Source organism: Rhinopithecus roxellana, chromosome 21 (assembly GCF_007565055.1).
Source record: "Rhinopithecus roxellana isolate Shanxi Qingling chromosome 21, ASM756505v1, whole genome shotgun sequence".
NCBI classification, from domain to species: Eukaryota; Metazoa; Chordata; class Mammalia; order Primates; family Cercopithecidae; genus Rhinopithecus; species Rhinopithecus roxellana.
In genome coordinates this window covers 22,836,158-22,847,320 of record NC_044569.1, presented here as the reverse complement: position 1 = coordinate 22,847,320, position 11,163 = coordinate 22,836,158, and the positions used below count along the sequence as shown (strand labels likewise).

General features: G+C 45.6%; 1 protein-coding gene across 1 annotated transcript in view; it reads left to right on the top strand.

Moving 5' to 3' along the window:
* The first annotated feature begins 295 nt into the window (after positions 1 to 295).
* The window catches only part of KDSR (3-ketodihydrosphingosine reductase), a 48,324-nt gene continuing 37,456 nt past the window's right edge, over positions 296 to 11,163 (top strand). Inside the window, exons 1-3 of the mRNA XM_010388803.2 lie at positions 296 to 823; positions 4,603 to 4,692; positions 7,637 to 7,693. Of these exons, the coding sequence (XP_010387105.1) occupies positions 716 to 823; positions 4,603 to 4,692; positions 7,637 to 7,693 (255 nt within the window). The 5' untranslated portion in view covers positions 296 to 715. The remainder of the gene's footprint in view (positions 824 to 4,602; positions 4,693 to 7,636; positions 7,694 to 11,163) is intronic.

Here is an 11,163-nt window from a genome sequence, read left to right as displayed (position 1 = left end):
AACTCCCCGTTAAGGCTTTCAGGTCCTCTGAAAAGCGAAAGTGGGCTGTGACCATCTTCTAAGAACGCCAAGAAAATACGGAATGGAGCCCAGGATTTCAGAGCGTAGTCGCCGGGCTCCTAGGCTGATCCGGCTCCGGGAGCCTCCAGCCGCCCTTTCCGATGCCCCGGGGCCTCTGAGCATCCCTGTAGGTGGTCCCAAGCCGAGGGCGGAACTCCGGGGAGGAGCGCTCGTCACGCCCACAGTGGAGGCCGTGGCAGGCCTGGAAACCCGCCCTGCGGGGTCCTAAGAAGCCACTCGAGTTCCCGAAGAGCCAGTCTTCCCAGCCCTTCCCGGAGCACTCACATCTGGCGCTGCCCGGAGCCCGCTCGCAGCGCTCAGGGACGGGAGGCCCGGTTTCCACGGGAGAGGCTGCGGACTGTGGGCCCCGTCCCGGGGTGGGGGGTAGTGGGAGACACCCGGCCACCCCCCAGAGGCGATTCCGGAGGTGGCGGCGGTGGCGGCCTACCAGCCCCCTGGAAGCACCGCCCCTCCTGGGTGGTGCCCGCGCCGGCTCCTCCTCTTCCCCTCCGCAGCGGCCCGCCCCGACGCGCAAACCCAAACACTCCAGGCGCCCGCCCACCGCGCGTGATTCTCGCTTCGCCGCCGCCCAGCCCTGCGCGCTCCGCCTGGCGCCCCCCGCCCGGCCGCTCCGGGCCCCTGGCCCCGCGGAGCGATGCTGCTGCTGGCTGCCGCCTTTCTCGTGGCCTTCGTGCTGCTGCTCTACATGGTGTCTCCGCTCATCAGCCCCAAGCCCCTCGCCTTGCCCGGGGCGCATGTGGTGGTGAGTGGCCTCCTGTTGCTGCGCCCCGACCTTCCGGCCCGTGCGGCCTTTCTGCAGCCGAGGCCGCGCCGCCTGCGTCCCTTTTTCCAGGCCGCGGTCCCCAGGAAGGCATGGCCAAATGGGGAAGGTCACCTGCCGCCGTCCACCCCGGCGCTTTCCCCCCGGCCCCGGCCCCGGCACCCGGCCTGGCCGACCCGCCCTCCACTGCCTCGGGCTCCTCCTGGGGCGGGAGAGCGTGCGACGGGGGACCGCGCCAGCCGCAGGGTTCCCGGGGCCCAGGGGTTCGGTGGCTGCTTGTGAATCCACGCAACATCCCTAGGATGTGGATGTTTTGTCCTCAGTTTTTCCGATGAGTCAACTGAGGCACAGAGAGGCTGAGAAACTTTGCCAAAACACAGGGGTCGGTGGTGCGCAGGGTGCGGCGCACGGTCCCGGGCGGGGGCAAACAGCGGGGAGGTGGGGTCCCAGCCACCGGGACCCGCCGAGGCAGCTCGGAACTGGAAGATGGCCTGTGCGAGTGACTGGAAGAGCCGCTGCCAGAAGATTCCAGGAAGTGACTCACCTGGGGAAACCGCTCAGAACCCAGCGGGCTGGCGGTGGTGGCTTAGCGGTATTGGGACGCCTGTCCCGTCTACACTGCTTGTCTCTGAGCTCAGCGTGGCATCTACTGATTGCTGCTCCATTGCAATCCTTTGCTGTTTCCTAGTGGGAAGGATGAGCTAAATGACAGGGCTAGTGTGCGAGGAATGAAGGAGAGGTGGATGGGTGTCTTTTGTTTCTTGGCGGAAGCTCGCATATTCAGCGATCACTGTTCTGCAAATGTGGCACCTTTCTTAAACAGAGAGAATACCTCCTTACCTGCGCCCAGCACTTCCCCGTTTGCAGTGGCTTTCTCGCCAGCTTTCTTGTTTGGATCTCCCAATCCGGAGGCACAGTGAATCGGGGAGTTAGGAATAAGGAGGGTTGGTTACAAAGCTGGCCGCACACCTCTTCCTGTCCTATCTCAGCACCGGAGATCTGAGCCTCCCTGCTGAGCTGGTGTAAGATAAGATGGTCATTTCTCTTAGTGTGCTTTAAATCTGTACACGGGTTTGTGAATGAGAAAATGTATCTCTTTAATTTCTCCTTTGTAAAGCTATTAGCTTTTTCCAACACCTGTTCCTAATGGGGAAAGAGTGTGGATTCATTACAAAAAACAAATAAGGAGAAAGGCAAAACTTGACACGCTAAATTCTGAAAGTTTTACATCCGCAAGAGAACTGCTGCCTCAAAAGCATGGCTTTAAACGTTGGATCCTTTCAAAGCTTGTGTTTATATAGCATAACTTTGCAAAAAGTAAACGCAGAATGAAAATTGGAATTCCTTCTTTGTAAGACAGTTTCACTGAGCCTTGGCTCCAGTCCTTCCAACCCCATCCCGCGGCAGGTCGTAGGTGAGATAATAAATGCCCTGTCTGTTCAGGTGGACCAAGAAGAATTTCTTATTTTTACCATCCTGCTTTAATACGCAGGATTATTATTTCAGACTCTAAATAATGTGAGAATGACATGAATAATTCGCATGGTGTCACCATCTGTCTTCTTTTTTAATGTCATAAGAAGAGTGAAAAGTGTAATTATTGTTCTTGAGATTTGTTAGGAGTTGACTGGGCGGTATTGTTGGGAGAGGGGCCTGATGGTTAGACTGTACATAATTAAGAACAAACTTATAACAATTGTTTCATTTTTAGAATAATTTTATATAATAGTGTTATCCATCTAGTTACAGTAGTAAAATTGCAGAAAAAAAGCAGAAAATCACCCGTCTCAATCTCCCAAAGTGCTGGAATTACAGGCGCGAGCCACTGCACCCGGCCAACAACAGCTATATTTTTACAGTAATCTTCTGCTGATAACTGGCTGATTATCTGCCAAGTAAATCTCTTCAGTGGTGGCAGGTTGAAGCTAAAAAGAAGTAAGGGATGCCTATGAGTCCCATAGAGACAGGTGCATTTGCGTGGGAGACACTTCCCAATGATGTTAAAATCCTAACATGGAGTCAGAGATTTTCCTCCCAGCATGATTTATATATAACAGTGAATATTAGGAATAATCTAAATGTCTGATTATAGGGTATTTAAGTTTTGATGCAGCTATTTGATGCAATATTGTGAAACCTTTTCTTTTTTGACATAAGACATTATAATTTTTAAAAAACAGGACACAATACTATGCGATATTATGTAATTTGCATGGGTCAGTGACTAGAACAATATGGTTGGGTGCGGTGACTCACTCCTATAATCTCAGCACTTTGGGAGGTCAAGGAGAGTGGATAACTTGAGGTCAGGAGTTTGAGACCCGCTTGGCCAACATGGTGAAACCTCATCTCTATTAAAAATACAAAAATTAGTTGGGCGTGGTGGCGCACGCCTGTAATCCCCGCTACTTGGGTGTCTGAGGCAGGAGAGTTACTGGAACCTGGGAGGCGGAGGTTGCGGTGAGCCGAGATCGCGCCACTGCACTCCAACCTGGGTGACTGAGCAAGACTCTCTCAAAAAAAAAAAAAAAAAAGAAAAGAAAGAAAGATAATGTTGCATTGTTCACTTATTCAGTGAAATATATAATATATGTTGAGCCCTCCCCATGCTAAGTGCTAGGAATATAGTGGGGAACAGAAAAAGAATTGGTGTTTTTTTTTTTGAGACGGAGTCTTGCTCTGTCGCCCAGGCTGGAGTGCAGTGGCCGGATCTCAGCTCACTGCAAGCTCCGCCTCCCGGGTTCACGCCATTCTCCTGCCTCAGCCACCCGAGTAGCTGGGACTACAGGCGCCTGCCACCTCGCCCAGCTATTTTTTTGTATTTTTAGTAGAGACGGGGTTTCACCGTGTTAGCCAGGATGGTCTCGATCTCCTGACCTCGTGATCCACCCGTCTCGGCCTCCCAAAGTGCTGGGATTACAGGCTTGAGCCACCGCGTCCGGCCAAGAATTGGTGTTTTTAATGGAGTTTATGGGTGATGGGAGAGATGGTTGTGAATCAGGTAATCACACAAATAAATCTAGAGCTGTTTATTATGTGCATGTCATAAAGAAGAAATACAGCACTGAAAAGTGTGTCAGTGTGGGGGCAGGGGAGACAGTGAAGGCTTTCCTGAGGAAGTGATATTTGAGCTGAGATTTGATGGGCGAGTAGGTGTCAGATGAAGTGGGGAGAAGAGCATTCTTTGCAAGGGAAGTAGGATATGCAAAGGTACTGTGGTTGGAGGGTGCATGGAATTGAAAGACAGCCGGTATAGCTGAACTGTAGACAGGGGTACAATAGGGCAAGAAGAGCTTTACTTTTCAGAGTTTCCTTGTGATTGTATATTACTTTTATACTAAGCAGTCATTTCAAATATATATGCAGGTAGCCATTCTTTTCATCTCTTGTAGAGCTAATCTTGCATAAATGTGCATTAAGGAAATAAGATTCATTTAGATTTGGAATCAGAGGCAGACTAATATATTATTTATGAGCTAGATTTATAGGGCACTTTTCCACCAGTGAACTCAGAAAAATATTATAGATGTGCAATTTATGGTTCAATAAGAAAACAGTCAAAGCAGCAGGCCTTGCTGATAGTATCTTTCATGCTTACACTTACTCCAGTCGTTAAGTTTGGGATGAAGAAGTTACAACAGCTAACCATTTAGTTCTTGCAGATTCATTTTCAGAGCCTGTCATAGTTGTTTTTTTTTATAAAAAACTTCCTACAGAGGGGAGATTTCAAGTGCTAAGAATATTTTATGATTTTGTTTTAGGTTACAGGAGGTTCCAGTGGCATCGGGAAGTGCATTGCCATCGAGTGCTATAAACAAGGAGCTTTTATAACTCTGGTTGCACGAAATGAGGTGAGGCTTCTAGGTTCATTATTGCTGACTGACTTCTTAACTTGAAATTAGTCAAAGAGGCTGTGCTAAACGTCTTAGCATTCACACCTAGAAAGCGCTTCTTCCTTGATGTGAGATGTGTTTCTTGAACTACTGATTCTCTTCTCTCTTGTATTTAGGCCAAACACTTCTCTGTTGAAATCAGGTCGGCCCCACAAGTATTTATTTAGTACCATTGGCATATTAGGCAACACCGTCATAGATACTGCAGATCCTGAGGTGGGAGAGGCCAAGGTCTAGTTTAAGGAGCACACCTGGCCATAGGAAGACAGGGAGGGCCCTCGGCCAGGCCTGAAGTGCTGGAAGCAGTGATTCTAGAGCTGATACCTGAAGGTGTGTAGGTGTTTCTCTATAATTTTTCCCTATGATTTGCTTAAGACATGATAGATATCTTTAGTGAAATCTAGACACCATAGAGGAAACTCGTCCCTCCCTAGAAGTTTAGCAAAATGTGTTTTTCTGTATCAAGTCAACACAACACAGAATCTGTTTTTGTTTTTTGTCAGGGTTTGTTTTTGTCTTGCCAAAGTTGTTTTTAGTGCACAAAGCAGTGACACTGTGTGCACGTGAACTGTCATGACATCCTCTTGCTCCCCATATGGGGACTGGAGGAAAGTGACCTCAGAGCTGGCTCGTCTGCTGCTGCAATTCTATGCCTGGCATAGTGCTTGGCACATAGCACATGCTCAGACATTGTTGAATGAAGAAATGAAGGGAGGAATGATGGAGAGCCTGGGAATGTCAGCATGTCGTACTCTGTGGGGATCTTGGACTCACCCATGTGCAGGGAGGGTGATAGTACGGTAACTGCTCAAGTGGGTGGAGGGCTGGACAGGACCCAGTAAGAATGGCACGCCAGGATGGGCCTTGGGGGAAAATTTAAATAATGTCGCAGACTTAGGCTTGGACCTCTATTCTTTCTTTCTTTCTTTTTTTTTTTGAGACAGCATCTCACTCTGTTGTCCAGGCTGGAGTGCAGTGGCATGATCTTGGCTCACTGCAACCTCTGCCTCTTAGGTTCAAGTGATTCTCCTGCCTCAGCCTCCTGAGTAGCTTGGACTATAGGTGCGCACCACCACGCCTGGCTAATTTTTATGTTTTTAGTAGAGATAGCGTTTCACCATATTGGCCAGACTGGTCTCGAACTCCTGACCTTGTGATCCGCCCGCCTCGGCCTCCCAAAGTGCTGGGATTACAGGTGTGAGCCACCACGCCTGGCCTGGACGTCTGTAATTTCTTTTACAAACCAAGAACGGCAAAATTAGCTACCTTATATTTATAGCTTGACTTTTCTAACAATGAATTTGCTTTGGCATTGAAGCCACTTTACATAAATGAAAACAAATTTAATGAAATGGCATTTTGTGAGTTTTAAACACCAGTTTTGATGCAAGTAAATACAAGTGGAGGCAGGGAAGGCCAGCATTTCAGGCCCTCAGGAGCTCACGTGGGGCCCTTGCATTGCTAGAAGTGAATGAGCTGAATGAAGAACCTGTGGTGTTGAGTAGTTCATTCCTTTTTTTTTTTTTTTGAGTCGGAGTTTCGCTCTGTAACCCAGGCTGGAGTGCGGTGGCGCGATCTTGGCTCACTGTACCCTCTGCCTCCAGAACACCTGGGATTACAGGTGTGTGCGACCACACCTGGCTAATTTGTGTGTGTGTGTGTGTGTGTGTGTGTGTATGTATGTATTTTTTCTTTTTTTAGTAGAGACGGGGTTTTACCACGTTGGCCACGCTGGTCTCAAACTCCTTACCTTAAGTGATCCACCTGCCTCGGCCTCCCAAAGTGTTGGGATTACAGGCGTGAGCCACTGCACCTGGCCTCACTCTAGCACTCAGGCTGGAGTGCAGTAGCACAATCTCGGTTACTGCAACCTCTGCCTCCCAGGCTCAAGCAATCCTCTCACTTCAGCCTCTTGAGTATCTAGGACCACAGGTGCTCGCCACCATGCTTGGCTAAGGTTTTGTATTTTTGGTAGAGACGGGGCTTCGCTATGTTGCCCAGGCTGGTCTCAAACTCCTGAGCTCAGGTGATCCACTCACCTTGGCCTCCCAAAGTGCTGAGATTAGAGGGGTGAGCTACTGTGCCTGGCTGAAAAATTCTTTCTTTTCTAATGTAATTTTTAATTCCAGTCTTTGCAAAGTCAAGTTCTATGTATCTTTAGTTGTAAGACAATATTATTTCATTATAGACATATTCAGGTTTAGAAACCTGCATTACCTTTTGGAAGATTTCGCTTACGCTTTGGTTACTCTCTATTGCATGATATTATTTAAGTTACTTTTTACAGCAAATTAAGAAACTATAATCTGATATCTGTTTTCTTGGGATTATGTAAAACAAACAAAATTAGGACCTTGGAAGAATTACACAATTACATGGGTAACCTTGCTTAAGAGTATTTTATAGTAGCCAGGCCTAGTTTACCCAGTCTATCCAGAAAGTGATTCTTAATATGTTTGGTTTTATAATAGAAGAAAATATTGGACAAAAAGCACTGTTGACAGGGAGTCACACATACCCTCAACTTTGGGAAGCACTGTGTATTAATAGAGCTGTTCTTTTCTTATATCACAACTAAATAATAAGACATTTATTAGAACTGTAGTCGGCCTCAGCAATTAGTACTGTTAACTGGGGTTTTGAGGTTTATCTGTTTTTGTATTATCATTCTCTGTAATTAATTTTCAAACTTGTTACCACTTATTCATAGCTTAGCATACTTTACATCTTCTTTCTTTCATAGGCTGTGGCCCAGTCTGTCTATGCAATGTAGATACTGTTTTGTGTGTTTTCTGGAATTTAATACATACACGTAGAAATAATTGCTTGTTTTCTCTCCTTGACAATAAACAGACATGCATATAGACAATCACCAGGACTAATTGTTCTGTATTGCTTTCAGGATAAGCTGCTGCAGGCAAAGAAAGAAATTGAAATGCACTCTATTAATGATAAACAGGTAAATCTCTGTCTTCAGAATGCATTTTCTGTATAACTCAGCACAGTTGTATAAAGGAAAAACAGGGTTACTTCAACTATGAATAGCTAATTGAAAGCATATATGATTTTCCCAATTAAAAACATATTGTACTGTTTTTTAAAAGGTGGAATTGTTTGAATTGTCTAGTAACTCAAATATCACACACACACACAAAATGAATAGACTCCCTCACACATTCATATCTACAAATGGTCAAATAACAGAATGTTTTACTGGCAAATAATTTCATTTTAATTATTTATTTAAATGAACTGTAGACAAATGCTTAAGAAGAAAGGAATATTTAAAATTTATTTGGTTATGGAATTTTTGATGAATACAATGATGTTTATATTTCAGTATAAAACGTGATAACAAAATTAATAATCACACACCCATCACCCAGCCTAAGAAGTAGAAATGATCAGGGTCTCTGAAGCCACCTCTATGCCCCACAGCAACCTTGTCCCTCTTTTCTCATTCCTGGAGGGACAAATGCCAATGCGATTTTTAGTGTTGATCCTTTCTTTTTTTTCTTTTTGAGACAGTGTCTCACTGTCATCCAGGCTGGAGTGCAGGTGTGCGATCTCAGCTCACTGCAGCCTCCACCTCCTGGACTCAAGCAATCCTCCCACCTCAGCCTCCCTAGTAGCTGGGATTATAGGCACGTGTCATCATGCATGGCTAATTTTTGTATTTTTGATAGAGATGGGGTTTTTTGCCATGTTGCCCAGGCTGGTCTTTAACTCCTGGGCTCAAGCGATCTGCCTACCTCTGCCTCCCAAAGTGCTGGGATTATAGGAGTGAGCCGCAGGGCATAGGAGTGAGCCACTGTGCCCTGCCTCTTTTTCTTTTTAATTTTACCATATATGCACGTGACTCTACATAATAATATATTCTTTAGTTCTTTTTTTTTTTTTTGTGTGTGAGACGGAGTCTCTCTCTGTCACCCAGGCTGGAGTGCAGTGGTGCCATCTTGGCTCACTGCAACCTCCACGTCTTGGGTTCAAGAGATTCTCCTGCCTCAGCCTCCCGAGTATCTGGGATTACAGGTGCATGTCACCACGGCTGGCTAATTTTTTTTTGTATTTTACTAGAGATGGGGTTTTACCATGTTTGTCAGGCTAGTATTGAACTCCTGACCTCAGGTGATCTGCCTTCCTTGGCCTCCCAAAGTGCTGAGATTATAGATGTGAGCCACTGTGCCTGGCCAATATATTTAGTTCTACTTCTTTTATTATATCATTCTTATTTTTTAGCAGCTTTATGAGATACAATTTATATACCATACAGTTGACCCATTTAAAGTATATGATTCAATGATTTTTAATATATTCATAGAGTTGTGCAACTATCACCAGAATCAATTTTAGAACGTTTTCCTCACCCCATGAAGAATCTCCATCTGTATTAGCAGTCACTTGCCATTTCCTCCCAGCCTCCTCTCAGCTAGGCAGTCACTCATCTACTTTCTTTCTCTATAAATTTGTGTAACTTCATTCTTTATGCTTCTTATGCAGCTTGATTTCTTCACTCAATATTATTTATTTATTTTGAAATGGAGTCTTGCTCTGTTGCCCAGGCTAGAGTGCAGTGGCGTGATCGCAGCTCACTGCAACCTCTGTCTCCCAGGTTCAAGCCTTAGCTTCCTGAGTAGCTGTGATTACAGATGTGCACCACTACGCCCAGCTAATTTTTGTATTTTTAGTAGAGACAGGGTTTTACCATGTTGGTCAGGCTGTTCTCGAACTCCCAACCTCGTGATCCGCCCGCCTCAGCCTCTGAAAGTGCTGGGCTTACAGGCGTGAGCCACCACACCCGGACCACTCAATACTATTTTTAAGGCCAGGGGCAGTGGCTCATGCCTGTAATCTCAACATTTTGGGAGGCCGAGACGGGCGGATCACTTGAGGTCAAGTCTTTGAGATCAGCCTGGACAACGTGGTGAAACCATGTCTCTACTAAAAATATAAAAAATTAGCTGTGCCTGTAATCCCAGCTACTCAGGAGGGAGGCTGAGGCAGGAGAATTGCTTAAATCTGGGAGGCAAAGCTTGAGGTGAGCAGAGATCGCAGCACTGTACTCCAACCTGGGTGACAGAAGGAGACTCCATCTCAAAAAAAAAAAAAAAAAATATATATATATATATATATATATATATATAATTTGAAAAATTCATTTATGTTGCTGTATAAAGTTGGAGATCATTTTTTTTTACTACCATATAGTATTCCATTGTATGTATAGACCACATTTGGTTCATCAGTTCAGCAACTGGTGGGTATTTAGGTTGTTCCCAGTATTTTTGTTAGTTTGTTTTGTTTTTTGCTATTAGAAAAGCTTTCACTATTCTCTTTGTGCACACGTGTAAGAATGGTACATACCCAGAAAAGGAATTGCAGAGCTGTAGTGTGTGCAGTTGTTCAACCTCACCAAAGTGGTTAAGCTCCCACAAGTAGGACTGTGGTTCCTTTTGTGCCACATCCCTGCCAATACTTGGTATTGACAGACTTTTTACTTTTTGCCTTTCTGATGAGTTTTAAATACTATTTCACTGTGGTATTCATTGACTTTTTCCCCTCCAGAGTGTTAGAGATCTTTCCACGTGCATTAAGTAAATTTGCCTTAAATTGCTCCTACCTAGGATTGAAGTACACCGGAGCTTGTTCCATCAGTTCCCTCCTATTGAGCTGTTTCCATTCTTTTTATTTTATTTTGTATTTTTATCTTGGCAATTGCAGTCTGTGCTGCAGGTAAAAATCCTTGTGTACGTCTTCTGCACACGTGAGTTTTTCTCTAGGACTGTGGTCTTTACCCGCCTTCTCTGAAGCCCACAAGCATTGGAGAAACACCAGCTCTGTAAATTGCTCCATTTTTTCCCCATATTCCTGTAATATCTGATAGAGGAAGGAGTATGGTGTGAAGCCACGAGTCAGTGTTCAGGGCCAAGGCCAGTCTCGCCTGCTGCCAACACTGTCTCTGCTCTGGGCTTCCTCATCATGCCACCTTCTACCTCTTCATCTGCCAAAGGGCTTTAGGTCGGGTGGGAAACTTATCTTTCACATCAAGGAAGGGAGATGGAGATAAGCCTGGGGCAGGCGAGAATGAGCTTGATGAGCTTGATCCTTCTTCTGCCCTGCCAGGCTTCTAGGGACCTTTGTGTGTGTGTGTGTGTGTGTGTGTGTGTGTGTGTGTGTGTGTGTGTCTTGTTAACATTTTTTTGTTTTGAAATTTCACTTGTCTGTGGCATAGATTTTATTTATAGTAACTGGTCTAATACTGTATGAAAAGACATGTTTTAAAATTAATCATATGATTACTACTACCCCTTTTTTTTTTCTTTGAGACAGTCTCACTCTGTCACCCAAGCTGGTGTGCAGTGGCGCGATCTTGGCTGACTGCAGCCTCTATCTTCCGGGTTCAAGCAATTCTCCTGCCTCAGTCTCCCC